The sequence below is a fragment of the Maniola jurtina genome, chromosome 13 (assembly GCF_905333055.1).
Source record: "Maniola jurtina chromosome 13, ilManJurt1.1, whole genome shotgun sequence".
In the NCBI taxonomy this organism is placed as follows: Eukaryota; Metazoa; Arthropoda; class Insecta; order Lepidoptera; family Nymphalidae; genus Maniola; species Maniola jurtina.
In genome coordinates this window covers 11,593,499-11,614,402 of record NC_060041.1, presented here as the reverse complement: position 1 = coordinate 11,614,402, position 20,904 = coordinate 11,593,499, and the positions used below count along the sequence as shown (strand labels likewise).

The following is a 20,904-nucleotide window of genomic DNA, read 5'->3' as shown; positions in this document are numbered from 1 at the left end:
CCGAAAATTTAAAACTCATATGTAATACAAAATAATGCTGATTGCCCATTACAGCAGCAACAATATTGTCGGTACACCCGCGGGAACTCTTAGGCTTGGATTTAAGAGCGCACTTTGACTTTGCTCAGACTTAAGATTGAGCTAAAACGAGACAGATTTATGTAAGAAATATACGTCTGTCTCGTTTTAACTCTGTCTTAAGTCTAAGCAAAGTCAGAGTGCGCTCTATAGATCTCACCCTTAGGCTTGGATTTAAGAGCGCACTTTGACTTAGCTTAGACTTAAGACACTGTAAAGCTCTTGACAAACACACGGCGAACCGAACACGAACTGATCACCTGCCTTGTCGCCTTGTGGTTTATCTTGGCGTGTGGTTCGCCGCGGAATCGGTTCGCTCTGCTTTGCTTTCGAATTTCTATTTGACTAGATTCGAGCAATACCGATAAAAACGCTTCACCACGCGTTCGTTTCGCCGTCTGATTGACAAGAGCTTTAAAACGAGACAGCGTTATGTCACTGATATAAATGTGTCTCGTTTTAACTCAAACTTAAGTCTGAGCAAAATCAATGTAAGCTCTATAGGTATCAGCCTTATTGTTTTGCTTTTATTTTATTACTAGCTGATGCTTCGTTCGCGTGGATTTAGGTTTTTAAAAATCTTGTGGAAACTATATTTTCCGGTATAAAAAGTAGCCTATACCACTCTTCAGGTCTTTAACTATCATTGAAGCAAAAAATCACGTTGATCTATGCTATGTTGCAACGTGATTGAAGGATAAACCAACAAACAAACACACTTTCGCATTTCAAATATGAGTAGTGATTTTTTTTCTAAGAATAAAATAGAATATTGTTTTATCTTATAGTTATTGTAATAAAATACTCGAATAAAAACAATAAACACAAGTTAGGTAGCAAAGTGAATTTTTACGAAAAATATGAGTAGGTAAATGCTAAATTCTCCTGCGGGTGTACGCGGCCAACTTTGAAGTTGCGGCGGGAGGTATCAAATGCTAGAATAAAGTAATAATTTTCTACCTATGTTTTCAAGCCGGCGTGTTTGCGTTTGATCCTCGCGTAGGGTCCTATTTCGGGGTCCATCACAAAGTCGTAGAGGACAGACGACCAGCTGTGGTGTTGGGGCAGGTCGGCGTAGAACTCTGGGGCTATGCGTTTCACCTATGGAAAGAAAATAAAAATAATTAACTAATACTAATTTTATAAACTACTACTAATAATTTTAGAAACTAGATGATGCCCGCGACTTTGTCCGCGTGGATTTAAGTTTTTTTTTAAATACCGTGGGTACTCATTGATTTTCCTAAGAAGATAGCGGGAAGTGGGTAGATGAGGAAGGCGGAGGATTGTGTGTGGTGGCGCGCTCTTGGGAAGGCCTATGTCCAGCATTGGTAGTAAACAGGCTGATTGATTGATTGAATATTGTAAATCTCTGCAAGTATCTGTCTGCCTGTTACCTTTCCACAGTCCATTCGTTTAACCGATATTGACAAAAAATTTGTATAGCGATAGCTTGCATTTTGGAAATGGACTTGAAAATAAGAGTTCCCAGGGGATTATTAAAAAACCCTCGCGGACGAAGTCGCGGGCATCATCTTGTGACTTTGTGAGTCACAGTATGTTACACACATATTATTATCTATAGAAAAATATATTACTACGAAATATATAGATAAAAATACAAACAAATAAAAGATAACAGATGAAACACCTGTTTATCATGGATGTAAACGAATACAACCGACAATACTTATTACTATAGCAGTAAGGAAAACTTTTGTGAATTCATTTTTTTTAATAACAAGCTAACAAGCAGACAGGTCACTTGATGTTAAGTGTTTACCGCCTCCCATGAACATTGGATTGGCAATGCGTTGCCGAAACGGACCTACCTTAGGTATTCTTTCCCTGAACTCAGTTTTAAATGTTTCCTCCAGCGGCGAAATCTTGGTGGTTGTTCTAATAGGCCACCATAGACAGATGATCCAGTTGAGAGGCCCGTAGTAAGACTACACTACGTCAAATAGCCTGGCAGTAATCTACCTTAGCAGTCTACTACTAGTCTTGCCTGAACAGTCTACTACTAGTCTTACCTGAACAGTCTACTACTAGTCCTGCCTCAGCAGTCTACTACTGGGCCCACTTCATCAGTCTACTACAAGTCCTACCTCAGGCAGTCTGCTCCCCAAACGGCGGGAAAGTCGTCGTGTTCGTTGTGATATCCCACATTGAAGGTAATTCAGTTAAGAGGTCCATAGTAAGAGTATGTCTACCAACCTAATCTAATCATCCGTATACTACGAGACCTGCCTCAGCAGTCTACTTCTAGACTTAATCTACCATTGTACCTACCTCAGGCAGTCTGCTCCCCGGAACAGCGGGGAAGTCGTCGTGTTCGTTGTGATATCCCACGTTGAACGTGATCCAGTTGAGAGGTCCATAGTAAGAGTATGTCTACCAACCTAATCTATTCATCCGTATACTACGAGACCTTCCTCAGCAGTCTACTTCTAGACTTAATCTACCATTGTACCTACCTCAGGCAGTCTGCTCCCCGGAACAGCGGGGAAGTCGTGGTGTTCGTTGTGATATCCCACGTTGAAGGTGATCCAGTTGAGAGGTCCATAGTAAGAGTATGTCTACCAACCTAATCTAATCATCCGTATACTACGAGACCTGCCTCAGCAGTCTACTTCTAGACTTAATCTACCATTGTACTTACCTCAGGCAGTCTGCTCCCCGGAACAGCGGGGAAGTCGTGGTGTTCGTTGTGATATCCCACGTTGAAGGTGATCCAGTTGAGAGGTCCATAGTAAGAGTATGTCTACCAACCTAATCTAATCATCCGTATACTACGAGACCTGCCTCAGCAGTCTACTTCTAGACTTAATCTACCATTGTACCTACCTCAGGCAGTCTGCTCCCCGGAACAGCGGGGAAGTCGTGGTGTTCGTTGTGATATCCCATGTTGAAGGTAATTCAGTTAAGAGGTCCATAGTAAGAGTATGTCTACCAACCTAATCTAATCATCCGTATACTACGAGACCTGCCTCAGCAGTCTACTTCTAGACTTAATCTACCATTGTACCTACCTCAGGCAGTCTGCTCCCCGGAACAGCGGGGAAGTCGTGGTGTTCGTTGTGATATCCTACGTTGAAGGTGATCCAGTTGAGAGGCCCGTAGTACGAGTAGGTTTCAAAGCCTTTCCGGAACATGTAGTGCTCTGATATGAAGTGACCTGAAACCCATCCAGTAGCGTTAGTCTTCAAGTTGCACTCAGAAGCAGTAGTTATGGGTACTATAGTGCAATGGGTGGGCTTTGAACTGCCGACCTTTCGGTTTTCAGTCCGCGTCATTAACCATTGAGTATTGAGGCTTTACATGATTAATTTTAATATAACAAGTGTAAATTAAAAATTTATAACACCCCCGACAAGTGAAGGTTACAGTAACTAGAAAAGAGCTGATAACTTTCAAACGGCTGAACAGATTTTATTAAATTGTAGCTAAGAACACTCTCGATCAAGCCACCTTTCAAACAAAAAAAACTAAATTAAAATCGGTTCATTATTTTAGGAGCTACGATACCACAGACAGATACACAGATACACACGTCAAACTTATAACACCCCTCTTTTTGGGTCGGGGGTTAATAAAACAAAAGCATCAAAACATTTACCTGCCACAGGGTGGACACCCATTGCCATGAAGGATCCTAAAAGAAGGTAACCAAGTACTTTCCAACCTGAAACAAATAAAAGAACATTTATATTTTTTAATTGTATTAATATTTTACGAAAATAACAACCTACAAAAATTCTATGTGGTTTAAATAGTGCTTACTTGCCAGTTGCCACTAGACTCAAGATGACTAACTACTTCTTCCGCGTGGATTTAGGATTTTGTAGTATTAAGCGATTTAGTATTTTTCAAACCCGCAATGTATAGAGTGCAAAACTCGGAATCAATGTCCGCTTACGACTCGGCATTGACCTTGCGACAATTTACTATGCAAGTTCGTTGACCTATAACATCAGTCAGATGTTTTATTTGCAATACATTGCGAACTTTAAAAAAATACAAGTAAAAAAAATGGTTTTTAAAAATAATAGTGTTTTTGTGGCATCATCAGTTATCACCAGTACCATCACCTGTCTTCGTTTTGCTAGCGTTCTACTTAGAACCAGTATATAGTATTAAGGTTACTCACCAAAAAGCTTAACGACTATCGCGTCAAAGAACAGCTGTATGATGAGATTGATGAGCTCCAGCGGCGTGGGCGGCTTGGGCCTCACCACCAGCGGGCGCAGGGAGTAGAACAAAGGCTGGAATATCAGCCACACCAGCTTTCCACCCGTCGTACAAAACAGCTTCGCTTCTACCAGCGTGGGCAGATCCACGTCTATCACTTCGTCGCCTTGGTACTATAAGGATAAAATCCATCACACTAATATTATAAAGGGGAAAGTGTGTGTGTGTGTGTGTGTGTGTGTGTGTGTGTGTGTGTGTGTGTGTGTGTGTGTGTGTGTGTGTGTGTGTTTGTTTGTTACTCCTTCACGCAAAAACTACTGGACGGATTTGGCTGAAATTCAAAATGGAGATAGATAATATCCTGGATTAGCACATAGGTTACTTTTTATCCCGGAAAACCAAAGAGTTCCCACGGGATTTCGAAAAACCTAAATCCACGCGGACGAAGTCGCGGGCGTCAGCTAGTAATGTTATAATTAGTAAGTTATTCTATTGCACACAATCTCTTAACGAAGGTTATTTTTGAGGATGTAAGTACCTACCTATGTTCTACACTAGCAAATTGGGAATCCTGTAATGCTAGATGTAAGTTTTGAAAAAAAAAAAAACTAGACAATGCTATCCTTTCCGCAGCGAGCATTATGAAAGGGACAACAATATACATATAGACGACAGATCAATGTATTGCTATCTAATAAACGCTGGTACATATCCGCCACAATAGTTTGCCACCCGTCGCTCTTTTTTCCTTCCACATGCATATTTAACATTCTTCTAGTGACATAATTTTCTTCCCTCCGCATTACATGCCCATACCATGCCAATCAATTGCCCCTCATCTTTTCTACCACTGACGCTACATTCAAACTTCATATATATTTATTCCTTACTAGCTGATGCCCGCGACTTCGTTCGCGTGGATGTAGTTTTTTAAAAATCCCGTGGGAACTCTTTAATTTTCCGGGATAAAAGTAGCCTATGTGCTAATCCAGAGTATAATCTATCTCCATTCTAAATTTCAGCCCACTCCGTCCAGTAGTTTTTGCGTGAAGGAGTAACAAACATACACACACACACACACACATACAAACTTTCGCCTTTATAATATTAGTGTGATAGTGTGATGCATTCTTGTCACACCACACATCCATCTCAACATTCGCGTTTCGGGCGCATATGCGTTCTATATCGAACAATGAAAACACGATTTGTACTTTATCATTAATCGAATTTCTGACGCGCTTATCGTGATTTCAAACACTCATATTGTAAGATTTTCCTCCAGTCAGTGTAAGTGTACTATATACCTACTTGAAACATAAAATATCTTGATTGTATCATAAGTGAACAACGTTTTCTATGTATAAATTACAAGTACCTAGTACTAGGAGTCACCTATTTTATATTTCGCAGGAAAATGTACTTACAAGTGTTGTTGCAATATTGGTAAAACTAACAAAACAGCACTAAACCTGACTACTAACGGCGAACAGCCGATAGATAGCGATAGATATACTTAGTATAAAATTGGTTTTCTGTCGCTGGGTAAATTTTAACATTGTGCTATATTTATATTTATGAACTCAGAATTTTTTCCTCTTTCATTGGATATCCCACTCGATACAATAGCAAAAAAAAAATTTTGGAGACCCCCACTTGTTTGATGTAACATCAAAATATAGCCAATGACACCCGGACCTTTACAAGGAATCAATTGACACCTCTTTCAACAAAATCGGCCCAGTAGTTTAGGCGCTATGGTAGAACACACAGAATCTGGATACAAACATACATAGACTGCTAAAATTATAACCCTTCTTTTTGGCTTTGCTGCAGTCAAGTAAAAAAATTAGAACTTACTCTATGGTGTTCCAAGTGGTACTTCTTGAAGCTGATGGATATGGGAATCCCGATGGGCAGGTTCGCGAAGAAGCCGAGCAGCCGGTTGTGCAGCGGCCGGTTGTGGCCGAACCCCAGGTTGTGCGCTAGCTCGTGGATTGCTGCAAAAACCAAGCAGAAAGAACTCTTAAAGAGTAGAAAAAAAAACCGGTTAAGTGCGAGTCCGACTCGCGCACCGAGGGTTCCGTACTCGGTTATTTTTCCGACATTTTGGGCGATAAATTAAAAACTATTATGCATAAAAATAAATGAAAATCTGTTTTAGAATGTACAGGTACCTTTCATATGATACCCTACTTGGTATAGTTATCTTACTTTGAAACACATTTTAATTATTTTTTTGTGAAGTAACCACAAATTCACGGTTTTCGGATTTTTTCCTTTACTCGTGTTATAAGACCTATCTATCTACCAAATTCCATGATTCTAGATCAACGGGAAGTAGGTACCTAGGTTTAATTGAAAGACACGACAGACGGACAGACAGACAAACAAAGTGAACCTATTAAGGTTCTGTTTTTCCTTTTGGGGAACGGAACCCTAAAAATATTAAAAACTGTTATTTCTTGGACGATGGATGGAGGTACGGACTGCGGAACCCTTCGTGTGCTTGACTGAATCTAATTTGAGCGGTTTTCTATGAACAATGAACGATTTGAGCGTCCTTGAAGACGCAGCCTCGACGCAGCGATGCCAATGCCCAATACGATCAAATAAGCTGATTATAGCAAAGTTATCTTGCTATTGCTCATTTCTTTTTATCTATGGATTTCTTTTTATCTCCATTCAACACAAATAAAACTGAAGTGCCGTCTCAGATTTCAATAGACTACCTTTTAACTAAATAAGATCACTGCACTCACATGTGATTGAGATTATTTAAAGGTTATCAAATACTTACCATTTTTTTTTGTGTGTCTGTTTGTCTGAGCTTTTCACCGAAATGTAATCGATTGTGACAAGACTTTAACGGGAGGTAGAGAAAACTATGCAAGAAGTGATCTAGGCTACTTTTTACTTTGGCAAATACAAAGCGATATAAAAGTTTTCAAAACAATCCCAATGTACTGAATCTTTTTCAGCCCGCACATTGAAGCGCAGAAAATCCGTAATTTTGATTTTTTAAGAATTTTATTATTCTGCCATCACTCATCAAGACGAATCTAATGACTTATCAGTGCCCGGTAAAATCGACTGTGGTTTACGTGGCACTAAGGCTGAAATCTATAAAGCGCACTTTGACTTTGCTCTGACTTAAGATTGAGTTAAAACGAGACAGATTTATGTGAGAGATATAGCTCTGTCTCGTTTTAACTCTGTCTTAAGTCTAAGCAAAGGCAGAGCGCGCTCTATAGATCTCACCCTGAATGTAACAAAAATGCCCCTGTACATTCCATAAGTTTTATAAATTAAGTATAATTTTTAAAAAAATTACCAAAATCGGTTAAGCCATTGAGAAAAAAAAGTTATATTCAAGTGGACGAAGTCACGGGCAAACGAACGGTCAGAAAATATTTTTCGCGCCACTTGTGTTTCGGTTCGCTGCGCCTGCGCAATGTGATGTAACGTTTTAATATAGACCGATTATACAACATTAGTGATAAGTTTACTAGTTGAATTTTTACTAGGTACCTACTCAGAATTTGGGAATCGATCCATAGAGAAGAAATAATGCAAAAACTGCGGAGTACTGAAACGGTTCTTGTGCGTGAATGTTTCTTAAATCCGTACCTGCTGTCATACTAATATACCTAACATATAATCCATACTGATAACAGGAATGCGAAAGTTTGTCTGTCTGTGTGATACCTTATCACGGTCCATCTACTTAATTGATTGTGACGTTTGGTATAGGAATATATGGTAATATGGAGATGGCAATTTTTTTTATTAAGTCGCTTTAAAAATGGATTTTTTTTGCCCTTGTAGACAAACTCAATGCTTTATCAAGTTAGATATTTAATAGATAGAATAGATATATAAACTTATAGATAAAAACATAATACATCAATATATTACAGGAAAAGTTCTTAATCCTCTAATAATACACTAGTTAAGTAAGTACTTGATTATCTTATCATTTACACTTGTTACAATAAACTCATGTTGCTATTATGTTTCTACTCGATACAAGTATTTTATCAGTGATTATGAATAATGAGGCAATCGGGCACTTTACCTTTATGTACCTACTGATGGTATCGGTTCCGTACTTATACAGAGAGAGCCAGTGAGGGTCAGACCTTCGTTATTTTATAAAAGCTCAAAGTTTCTCGTTGTATTCTCCCCAACACAGGCAAAAACGATCAAACAAATGATTTAAGAGGGGTCTCTCCGTGACTCGCTCCATACAAACGTAGTTCCAATTTCATTTGAATATTAAGTAACCAAAGTCCATGAAATTTTGCAGACATATTCTAGAAACTCTATGAAACTCTATGCCTGTGGTTTCCCAGATTTCTGTTGAAATATTCGGTTGCAAAGTTATGCGGTCTTAAAAATTCACATACAAATCTTTGAGCCCCTGTAATTTTAAAACTAGTATTTTTAGAAAAATCGAAAACACCACAGGCACAGATATTAGTTTCTAGACTATGTCTTCAAAATTTCATGGACTTTGGTTGCTTAATATTCAAATGAAATTGGAACTACGATTGTATGGAGTAAGTGACGGAGAGAGCCCTGTTAACGTCCGTTAAAAAAGCTCTCGTGTAAATGAGATTGCAACAATACATTGTAGCCAATAGTGAGCTAGGGTCGACCAATCAATGGTGATTGCGATCGTCACACTGGGGCTCTATTACGGCATAAAAGAATTTCAAAAGATTTTTTTATTTCACAGTTTTTAGTGGCCCCACTGTACTATAATATGCTATGCCCAGTTAAAACCCTACTGTTTACTAAGCTATTACACTGATCGCGAGCAATTTGCTCTTATCCATTGAGGAGTTCTGTTCTCCATCTTCGAACATATTCATCAGATCTTCACCAAATTTATATGGGACCACCTGCAAAGTATACCCTTTTAAACAATAGAAAAAATCCAAATCGGTCCAGGCGTCTTTGAGTAATCGGGGAACATACATAAAAAAGATTCCAACGAATTGAGAACCTCCTCCTTTTTTTGAAGTCGGTTAAAAATGACAGCTACAGTGTGACAATCGCATTCACCTCTGATTGGCTGATACTCACTCGCTATTGGCTACAATATGGCTATAATGCATTGTTGCAGCAAGAATACCATAAATTCAGTCAATCACAACAATTGCGATTGACGCAGGTTTTTCATGATGGAACTGCAGATTCCCACTTCGACACTGGTTATTGTACATACCTAACATAAGGGAGTGGTTGATAACTCCGCCGAAGCAATACGCCACTATGAGCAGCACTGGCCAGCTCATGTGCTGCACTATGGGCAGCATCGCGAACTGCGTCAGTACCATGAGAGTCACCACCCATTTGAACATGGGGTCATACCCATACAACTTCTTGATTTCTGGGTATTTCTCTGGAAAAAACAAAATACTTGAATCAAATACGTAAGTAGGTTTTTCAACTTTTAGAGAATCTGAGTTTGAGTCCAAGTTTGCTGCAGAGTTTTTGTGGGCTTTGGCGTTTTTAAGTCCCACAAATGGGACCAAATGGGACTAAAAAAACAAAGTCCCACAAAACTAACTACAATCGTTTGGAGATAAGGCTGGCTTCTTTTATTACATGACAATATCTGTTATGTAATAGGTTGCATTCATTATCTAGACGGCTCACTACCGAGAACTGGTCTCCTCTCAGAATGAGAATGTTTTAGGCCGTAGTCCACCCCGCAGACCAAATGCAGATTGGCAGACTTCACACACTTTTGCGAACATTATGGAAAACTCTCAGGCATGTAGGTTTCCTTACGATGTTTTCCTTCTGTTTGAAAAGTTAGATGTTCTCGCCTGGAATCGATCCCCAATCGTTCCCAATAAAAGGCCAAAGTGTCAAACACTAGGTCATCGCTTACCTTACATGTACATACCTACCTATTTAGATAAGTAGTTTCCAGAAAAACCAGGGAGTCAATTAAGAAAATATAATTTTAAAAATTGGATGGAGCAAAACTGTTTGTTTCGTAAGAATGTTAAAAAACTGGCCAAGTGCGAGTCGGACTCGCATACGAAGGGTTCTGTATCAATGTACAAGAAATAAGACTTCAACTTTAATGGCAGTCATGTTGAATTTTTTACTTATTTGTTGTTATAGCGGCAACAGAAACACATAATGCACATGCTATTAGAATTCAACTCGCTATTTACTAGGTTCACGAGATACCGCTGACAGGCAGACAGATGGTTGGACGGACAGACGGACAGCGGAGGCTTCGTAATAGGCTCCCGATGGCGCCCTTCGTGTACAAATGAATCCTTGTTATTAAACATTCCATGTAAGAAACAGATGTTCGCACTTACCTATCTCTTATCAAATAATCGCCAAATTAGACCCTTGATATGGTTACTATACGACTATACGTGACCGATAGAATGATTGAGTACTTATTATGACACCGTGAGGTGATATTGTAAAGGAGATCCATCTCCAATACATTGTTGGTACAAGTTGTAAGGGTTCATCAAATTCTGGGCATTTGATGAACCATTACAAGTTCCAAATTAGTGTCATTTGTTAGATGAAAATATCAACTTTAGACTACTTCAGTTTCAGCATGATTTCAATTAAACACAAGAGTAAATTAAAAATTTATAACATCCCCGACAAGCGAAGGTTACAGAAATAACTAGAAAAAAGCGAGTAACTTTCAAACGGCTGAACCGATTTTCTTGAATTATAGCTAAGAACACTCTCAATCAAGCCACCTTTCAAACAAAAAAAACTAAATTAAAATCGGTTCATTAGTTTAGGAGCTACGATGCCACAGACAGATACACAGATACACAGATACACCGATACACAGATACACACGTCAAACTTATAACACCCCTCTTTTTGGGTTGGGGGTTAAAAATCAACAGTTTTATTTAAAGGAATGTTGGTGACTATGTGAACAATGTAAACCACACTTGCTCCGTACATCTCGTTAAGCACTAGGTATGACTAAACGTGAAATTAACGTCTCTGTTCGAAGTTGTGTCTAATGATCTAATTAGAAAAATTAACAACATTTATTGAGAGGCTAACGTGGGAACACTCATTAGAACCATACCATACCTATACAGACTTACTTATGTCTTAATACTCTGAGGAAGCAAACTGATAGTACTGTAAAAAGTGATTTGCTTGTGCTTTGATCAAAAAAATAATTAAAAAAGTGATAAAGATTAATTATTATTAATGATTTTTTTTTATAATCTATGCTAATATTATAAATGCGAAAGTGTTTCTGTCTGTCTGCTACATTTTCACGGCCCAACCGCTGAACCGATTTTAATGAAAGGTACAGACTTGAGATACATCCCAGGGAAGGACATAGGCTACTTTTTATCTGTGAAAATCAAAGAGTTCCTACGGGATATCTAAGAAACCGAATTCCACGCGGGCATTCTCTAGTTAAAAATAATTTCAGTGATTAAATTCACTTTTATTCATATAAATTTACATAATTAATTAAGGTTTACAATTAAAATATCACCTTTACTATTCTAGGTCATATCCGAAATTATAAAAAACCTCCTCATTAAAAAAACTCCCAAAAAAACGAGGTCCTCATTCAGAGTGTTTTTTGTTATTAAAGGCTATTTTTTAGATAATTTCAAAAAATCTACGTCATACATTTTTGTTAGAGTTCTTTGCCTGCATAAGATAATCTATTAGTAAAACATAAGTTATCAGTTTTTACCAGCATTATCTGAAACATGGCTCGGCACATAAATTATATTTAAATTATGTGATAAGTTGATAACATTCTATAGCAATTTATTATGCCTCAAAACTATGGAAAGTTTTGCAGTTTAAAATACTTTACTCATTCCTTTCAAATACTGAAATATTCATACTATAAAATATTGATAAGCTTTCAATAAACCAATTTCTATAATAAATACTTATTTAGTAACTAAAATAGTGCTATTAATAGTTTGATAACTAAAATTTACACCACAAATAAGTGCCTGCACTTATTTATGGTGTAAAATCCAGTGTAATAAATAACCCTCAGAGCCAGATAAAAGAGAAATTCAGTTAACATTGTTTATTTTTTAACTCCCAGCCCAAAAAGAGGGTTGTTATAAGTTTGACATGTGTATCTGTCTGTAGCATCGTAGCTCCTAAACTAATAAACCGATTTTAATTAAGTTTTATTGTTTGAAAGGTGGCTTGTTCGAGAATGTTTTTAGAAGAAGAAAATCGGTTCAGCCATTTCAAAATTATCAGCTCTTTTCTAGTTACTGTAACTTTCACTTGTCGGGGGGGCTTTATAAATTTTTAATTTGCACTTGTTAATAATATCTATAAGACTATGTTTGTTTTATTGCAACTTGAATTTTTTAAACATGCTGTACAAAAGTTCCTCTGAGTTCGATGTACACAAAACAGTGCTTGTTTCTTTATCTACAGTGTCAATCCTAATGTCTACAATTTCTTGGACGGGCCAAAACCTCTTTGTCGATCGGGCGTTTTCCCTTCCATTGGTATGGACCCTGCTTTATATCTATGACAAAAAAGTGTAAATTGTCTCAAAGACACATTTTGCGGTTGTACAGTCATCTATTGTCACATCATCTGACCTTCACAGCTATATGACACAGAACTATATGTATCTGTTACACCTATACAAGTAAATAAAATTGAAATGTCTGTCTGTGATTTAGCCTAACCTAAATGTCTTTTATACTTACAATGATTAATTATATTAGTTATATTTTTAAAAATGGCATAATCTAAACATAAATTTTTAAAATGTCTGTCTGTTTGTGGATAATTTTTAAAATTATACCAACTGGACTTTTAAAACATGAAACCATGCAGACCAGGTCATAGGATAAGCTAGTATTATTATAAATTGGACACAAATACCCACTATGGTTATAGTTTGTGCAAACTGATTAAAGCCAAAGTGTTAGTTGTTTACATTGCTCGCATTATTGGATTCAATTGCCGTCCTAAAAATATGGTATGATATCAATATTTTGATTAAACTGTTATAAGGAGTCAAAGATTTGGACCCCAAGGGTGTAGCCCATAGTAAGAGGCTCTAAGCAGGTAGCTGCCATCACAGCTGGTCTAGTTTAGTTAACACTTTACTGTCATTAGGCTCTGACAGTCCTTATATGTGATTTTGGATTGTCTCACTTTATGATCTGGTATTATAGCGTAATAGATCCATCCATGTGATATGGCTTATTTCTTTTAATCATTGTGTTACACTATTTTATGTAGCTGCTCTATCATTAAGGTGCTCTTTGGCAAATGTGGACTCGAATATTAAGGATAGAGAAATTAATTTGAATTGATGTAGATTGATTTGACCTAAAATGTCTGAACTTTGTTGTGGTCTCAACTGTTGAATGTGGACTGTTGGATAAAAGTCTCTTGATGGGATTCCTGGACTCACTTCTTACAATAAAGTTATACTTAAAGTAATTTGGTTATGGAATTTTATAAGTTACTTATGTTATGACAAACTAGGTATCTACATTTTTTTTGGAAAAGTTTATTTGAATAATAAATATTTGTTTCATCATCATTTATTGTGGGTTGAAGCTGATTTTTTATACACTTATTTACTTAGTTCAGAGATAAAGTAACAAAGTAGTTAATAACATCAATACATTTTACGCTATCCATTTAATTGCGTCCTCCTGCTATTTTCGCAACAATTTGTGAGTAAGTATGTATAATATTATAACATTGTACTTAACAAGTTATTGTCCTCATGAAGATAATTTCTGGACCGATTGAGACGGCATTCAAACAATAATTTCTCTACGGATCCTAACTTTCTTAGATGTCCTATGCTACTTTGATCAAAATCGGTCCCCTAGAGGGGATCTATCTTGGAAACGGAATTTCGAAATGATTTTTGATCAAGCGTATCGAAAGGAACCACCACCAAATTTTATGTAAATTATACAAATGACGTAATATACCTAGGATGATCTTCCGGCGAGACGCATGCGGTTCCTCCGTGTGAACCCACTCGAAATCGTTTCTAGACACATGAGCACCCATTTTCCAGAATTTCCACACACAATTCTTAGTCCTAAATTATACTTTAGTGTACTTTGTGCACTACATTTAGATACGGCAGTTTCACCGGTTCGTAAAGAAAGTCTGTAAATAATTACGCCCTTATCACGTTCACGAAACCACAACCAACCGGTTAGAAATACGAATGACTTTTATTTAATTTTTAAATCAAATAGTGATAAAACTTCACCGACGATGTCATGGCCATGAAAATTGAAATGTGATGAAATGTCAATGTCATAGTTTTTTTGTCACAACTATGACACTGACAAGACACTGACAGTTAAAGAAATTGTCACTTTTGTGCCGTGACAGCTGACAGTAACTTTTCGTTCAGAATTTTTCAGATTTGACTCAAGACATCGTGTCATGATTCAATGCACTGGTTCAATGTGCCTAAATGTACTGCACCCGATTTGTATACGACTTAATATCACCTGAAATTGTCAGAGTTGGCTACCTAGATACAATGCACCTATTGCATTTAATTTCTGCAAAAAAAAATTGTTACAATGTGTACAATTAACGTTTATTTATAAGGGCAGCATTAATGTAGGCTTTTTCAGATATACAACTATTTGTCGGATTCATTTTGGGTGAATGCACAATCAGTATAATATTTTTATCTGTGCCCACCATAAACAAAATTTTCACATTCTGTCTACTTTGACAGTGAAGCTTGACAGTTCTGCCCATTCCATAAACAAAAATTATCCTTTCTCAAGTTTGAGTTTGAACATGGCGGTCGGTAAAAATAAAGGCCTCTCGAAAGGCGGTAAAAAGGGCGTTAAAAAGAAGATGTAAGTTCGGAATACACTTACGAAACCCTTCGTCAATCAGCTTTCTTTTGATTTAAACCTTGTAAATCGCTACTGGAATTGTGATGTTCTAAATAATTACGGATAAAACATGACTCGTGTCGATAAACGAAAGTTGCATTCCAAGTTTACAGACTGAATTTTGGTAAATTCCTGTGTCTGTATGAGATCAAAAATTGCAGTGCTTTAATTAAAATTAAAATTAAATGTTGTATATTTTACAAAATTTAAATAATTTTGGCGGTATGGGAAGTGTTTTAAGGTTATGTTAACCTGTTATTTTCATTTCCAGTGTCGATCCTTTTACACGCAAAGACTGGTACGATGTTAAGGCACCGTCGATGTTCACCAAGAGACAGGTGGGAACCACCCTTGTCAACCGTACTCAGGTTTGTGGAAATTTTATAACTTTTGGTAGGTTACCGACAACCTCATGTTGGGTCGCTTGATAATATACAAATAATAATTAATTTAATGTTGTTAATATACAAATTCTATAGTAACTGTTAACAAAGAAAACGTGTTTACTCGTTTCTTAGTAAATTACTGAACACCAAGTTTATGAATACAACCTGTACCGGTGTGCAAAGTTCTTAAAAATATCTAGAGTCTCAAGCTTATAGTGTGCTTTAAACATGTGTTGAATGCCCTCAACTAATGTACTAAAATAGAAATGTGTTCCTCTGTGAAGTCAAGGGGTCTCATTTTGTGCAAAATGTGTAAATATACACTATGTGCAATCTTAATTGGACCTCACCTAGACATCAAACTAGTACAGTAAAGTGAGAAAGCGAGCATAAGTCAAGCACAGCATTGATAGAGATACAGATATTTGTGACTAATTTTTGGCCGGCCAACTTTGATGATGCTTATTGTAAGTGTGCGCCATCCTTTTTCTAAAATGTGGCTAATCCCAAAAAGCAGTTTTTAGTTTGGTCCTATATTGAGCTATAATCCTTGTATTCAGTAATTTACAGGCAACATGATTCTCTGTATGTTAAAATTGATTGAACCTTAAATGATGATCCACCTAGCTCGCAATGATTACAGAACTGATGAAAACATTTGTTCCCTTTTGATTTATCACTGATTTTTATAATATCATGGTAAAAAGAGGAAATATTCTATGAACAGATTTCTGTATTGATATTTTTGTTGTAGGGAACAAAAATAGCCTCAGAAGGCTTGAAGGGACGTGTGTTTGAGGTGTCCCTTGCTGATCTTCAAGCTGACACTGATGCGGAAAGGTGAGTTAGTATTCTTTTAATCTACTAATATTATAAATTATGGCAGCTGTCTATCTGTTACCTTTCACTGCCCATCTTTTTAACCAATTTTGATGAAATTTTGTGTAGAGATTGCTTTTTGCATGGAGTATTATGAAAGGGATAGTAATTTAGACTTCAATTAGTGAACGAATTTTGTACAGCTTTACTTACCATCTATTTCTTATGACCATAATATTTTCTTTTTGTACCATGATTTTTAATTTAGACTAATTCATCTCTTTCTGTATGTTCCAGGTCTTTCCGCAAGTTCCGTCTGATCGCCGAGGATGTACAGGGTCGCAATGTCCTCTGCAATTTCCATGGAATGGACCTCACCACTGACAAGCTCAGGTTAGTTGATTTAAAAATTAAAATGCATTGAAATTTTCAAATGTGATATGTTGGAGCAGTGTGGCAATCACAACTTAAGCAATCATGTGTAAGTTTTTTTTAATTTATTTAAAAACTGTTATAGTCATAGTCATAGTCATTTATTCTTGATAATATACATTATAAATCAATCCAATAATTCAAATTATTTTTTATAATAAAATGTCACAATAATTTTTCTTAAAAATATTGAATAAAATACAATAATAAATATTAATAATCAACTTTGTCTTCAATCTTTCTAAGTAGGAATTCATTATAACTATAGAAAGACTCCTCGACAAGCCAGCTTTTCATTTTTCATCTAAGTACATGTCAGCCCCATCATAATTTGTCTAAGTACATGAAATCAAAACAACATGCGTAAGTTGTGATTGTCATATTGCTGCAGTAAACGATTATTGTTATGACTAAATTTAAGTTATTTTTGCTGCATCAGTGCATTTTGGCCAATAGCAAAAAAGTGTTAGCAAAAATTAGATTGCAATCTTCAGTGTAGCTAATATTAAACCCTAAGTTTGTGATTTTTCGTTGGCACAACACATAGTAGGTTGTACACAACACTATGTTTAAGTTAAGTTAGTTTTTAAGTTTTATATTTTAAGTTTTATTTATTTTTAAGTTTTATATTTTAAGCGTGTTTATATTACCTGTGTGTTGATTCAGTGAATAAATTTAATTCTATTCTATTCTATTCTATTTTGGTCCAAATGGGTAGTTTCAAACAGCTCTTATTCAGGTTTTTGCACTTGTTGTAAAATTTTATTTACAATTTCGTTCGCCAGCTCTGTAAATCCATTTCATATTATGTTAATATTGCAGTCCAGCTATATAATGTTGCGTTTATCGCCTTTATATCGTTTCAAACTGCAAAAAGAAACAGCTGCCATATGACACAGTGCCTTTGCAGCCATCTGCAAAGGCCTTTCGTATCGTTGCGACATATATTTTACAATTACTTATGCCTTCAAATAAAATATGTATGTAAAACTCATAATACCTTTTCTGAGCTGTTATGTTCTAAGGGCCAGCGAAAACGCACGTCCAAGACATGCAGCTAATGTTAATAGTGCTCAGAGTGCAGATGGATGTAAAAACTAAATTATATTTTGGATACTATTTGAAAATCCAAAAAAAACTTTAAAGTTTAATTTCTTCAACCACCTGTACGCGTCCACTGCTGGACATAGGCCTTTCCAAGAGCGCGTCACCAAACACAGTCCTCCACCTTCCTGTGCTGGCTACCAATATTTTAATATCTATTTGTCCTTGTTCCCAGATGGATGGTAAAGAAATGGCAGACCCTTGTGGAGGCCAACATTGATGTGAAGACCACCGACGGATACCTGCTAAGAGTCTTCTGTATTGGCTTCACAAATAAAGACTCTCTTAGTCAGCGCAAGACCTGTTATGCTCAACATACCCAGGTATGTATCCATAAAAACATATTACATTGATTATTCTATTATTTGTTGTTCTAGACACTAAATTAAAACTAAGTTTTTGAGTTATAGGTTGATCATTAAAGCCATTTCCAGACAAAACAGCCTAAAACTGTGCGAAAATTGATTCCAAAGTTTGTGATTTTGATCAAAATAGAAATTGCATAATTATGGCAAAATTTCAGCAGCTCTCTCCGTTTTTTGCTCCTTTCGTAGAATTAATTCTGTGCAATTAAACCGTTTTGTTTGTTAGCTCCTCATTTATTTTGAAAGTTGTATCGTTGAAACATGGATCTTTGAAAAATGTAAATCGAAATAAACTAGTACACAACATAGTACTAGTAGCATATGTATATAATGAGCGAACATAAGGAATCCTGGTGTAAGGATAAACCCAGTCAGATAGATAGATAGAGAGATAGATCTAAAAAAATATAATATGCAGTCCAGCTCTATAAAGTGTGCTACATCACCTTTATAGCGTTTCAAACTGCAAATATCAAATGCTACCACATGATATAGTGCCATTACTGTCAAATTAAGTAAAGGCCTTTCATGTCGTTGCTACAAATTTATACAAACAAAAGATATACTTCTCTTCTTTCATCCTGGGTTTGTTAGATGTAGATAGATAGAAATCTTTATTGCACACAAAACAAGAAACTAAAAATTAACATTTGTATGCAAAGGCGCCCTTATTGCTTCAAGCAATCTCCACCAGGCAATCCTTGGTGAGGGACGTGTGTTGGGTGGTTACATGGTTTCCCATTGTGACAACCGGTGCGGCACCTCGTAAAATATTTTTGTTCTTTCTATACCTTATTTTTATACTTTTGATCTTTCCAGGTCCGCGCAATCAGAAAGAAGATGTGCGAGATCATCACCCGCGACGTGACCAGCTCGGAGCTGCGCGAGGTGGTCAACAAGCTCATCCCGGACTCCATCGCCAAGGACATCGAGAAGGCCTGCCACAGCATCTACCCACTCCGCGACGTTTGTATCAGGAAGGTAAGTTAATGACTAGGACATGGGAATCCAGGGACATATCTGGCTGAACATTACTCGCGGAATTTGGGCGTGGAATATCTATTCAGTGTTTTGTCGCGTCGTTGATATATCTCTTGTAACATTATCGTACGACAATATCCACGCGTGGAAATAGTGATGATGACTACTAGTCAAATCAGCGAATTTTTATGAAATGTCCAAACGCTGGCTTAGTGAGGGAGTTTGTATGAAATACACAGATGTGACCTCATAAAATAACTGTTTAACGCATTTTTTTAGTTAAATTGATAATTTAAACGGTTAGCAAACTTAAAACAAACAGCGGACGTGGATTTTACTAATTTTGGAAGATCCTCGATTTAATAGTTCCTAAAAGTATTTTTTTTTTGACGTAGTCAATCATCCAAATCTTTTCGATTTTTTTCCTATGGATAATTTGAAATTCTTTTCAGTGTTTTTTCTGCTCTCATAATATGCTGCTTCTAATATTTTCATACTACTCAGTCGAGCTGATTTCCGCGTGCGGAAATTCTTTTCGGTGATTTTTCCTAACATCTACCCTATGCTCGCGCGCGGATTCTTGTCGGCATTTGTCCGCGCTGTTATGCTCTTCAATAACATACGACATTCGAGCAGAATTCCGCGCGTCATTTAGCACCCGTGATTTTCAGCCAGATTTAGGTTATTTGGCGGTTGCCCATTTAGTTAAATATTTATTGGGTATCAAAACTGATTAAAGTTGGTCCTAATCGAATAGAATAGGTTCCTTTTGTTGAAAATATACCCAAATGATGATACACCTAGCTCGCAATGACACCATACATGATGAAAACTCATGTTCCCTTTTGATTTACCATCTGATCTCCACCCAAAACAAACAAAATTGTAACTTAAACCCAATGTCTATTTACATAGAGTTCAAATTCCAGGTAAAAGTATTGAAGAGACCGCGTTTCGAGATCGCCAAGCTGATGGAACTCCACGGAGAAGGCGGTGGCGGAAAGAGGGGCGAGGTCGGCGACAAGTCTGAGAGGCCCGAGGGATACGAACCTCCCGTGCAAGAGAGTGTTTAACATCTTAATATACGTTAAAAATGTATTACCGTGTATCATTTGTCATACCAAATTCCTCGACAGTTTATTTTTCGAGCCAAGTGCTTTTTGTTAGCAACTCCTAACGGCCGTATTCACAATCATTACTATGAGGTCTCACAGTGCGTTCGAAGGCATAGAGTAGGTTCCACCAATCAAATCATTGTAAATTGACGTGATACAGTAATCTGATTGGTGGAACCGACACTGCGTTCGAGCGCACTATGAGACATAGTTTTGATTCAACGTTTGTGAATACGGGTGTAAGTTTAAAACGACGGCGTAGCAGTGTGACCGTGTTGTTTTCACTATACTAATTTTCAACAGTATGTTTTGGACGAGTAAATATTCGATGCAGTCAGTTCCTCGGTGCGGTCGGAGTTCGGACATGTTTAAAACTGAGTTAAGCTTGTTATCAAAAATACTCACCTGCAGCTTGCCTTTAATTTTATCACGTCAAATATAGCAAATAGCAGAGTTGTGTACCGGTAAGCGCAGTGTAGGACGACCTCCAGCCAAAGAGTATGTAATCACT

The 20,904-nt window shown here is 36.9% G+C and overlaps 2 protein-coding genes across 2 annotated transcripts; one reads left to right on the top strand and one right to left on the bottom strand.

Annotated features, from left to right (window-relative positions):
• Positions 1–858: 858 nt before the first annotated feature.
• Positions 859–14,558, bottom strand: LOC123871154 (sphingolipid delta(4)-desaturase DES1). Its single transcript, XM_045914780.1, has 7 exons — positions 14,253–14,558; positions 9,503–9,679; positions 6,130–6,269; positions 4,229–4,442; positions 3,698–3,763; positions 3,111–3,256; positions 859–1,179 (listed from the first exon to the last, which is right to left on the bottom strand). Exons 1-7 carry the CDS (start codon positions 14,332–14,334, stop codon positions 1,039–1,041), a joined length of 966 nt encoding a protein of 321 aa, XP_045770736.1. The 5' UTR covers positions 14,335–14,558; the 3' UTR covers positions 859–1,038.
• Positions 14,559–15,017: 459 nt separating this feature from the next.
• LOC123871156 (40S ribosomal protein S3a) lies at positions 15,018–20,376 on the top strand. The gene is made up of 7 exons (XM_045914782.1): positions 15,018–15,152; positions 15,463–15,559; positions 16,332–16,417; positions 16,694–16,789; positions 18,108–18,255; positions 19,117–19,278; positions 20,208–20,376. The coding sequence occupies exons 1-7, from the start codon at positions 15,091–15,093 to the stop codon at positions 20,349–20,351; spliced, it is 795 nt and encodes a 264-aa protein (XP_045770738.1). The 5' UTR covers positions 15,018–15,090; the 3' UTR covers positions 20,352–20,376.
• Positions 20,377–20,904: the final 528 nt, after the last annotated feature.

Coding starts and splice junctions, on each gene's coding strand:
- LOC123871154 (XM_045914780.1), bottom strand. CDS start 14,334: ATGGGTGCTCATGTGTCTAGAAACGATTTCGAGTGGGTTCACACGGAG. Junction 9,680..14,252: donor TCGCCGGAAGATCATCCTAG/GTATATTACGTC, acceptor TGTTTTTTCCAG/AGAAATACCCAGAAATCAAG. Junction 3,764..4,228: donor GATAGTCGTTAAGCTTTTTG/GTGAGTAACCTT, acceptor TATTTGTTTCAG/GTTGGAAAGTACTTGGTTAC.
- LOC123871156 (XM_045914782.1), top strand. CDS start 15,091: ATGGCGGTCGGTAAAAATAAAGGCCTCTCGAAAGGCGGTAAAAAGGGC. Junction 15,153..15,462: donor AAGGGCGTTAAAAAGAAGAT/GTAAGTTCGGAA, acceptor TTTCATTTCCAG/TGTCGATCCTTTTACACGCA. Junction 15,560..16,331: donor CCCTTGTCAACCGTACTCAG/GTTTGTGGAAAT, acceptor TTTTTGTTGTAG/GGAACAAAAATAGCCTCAGA.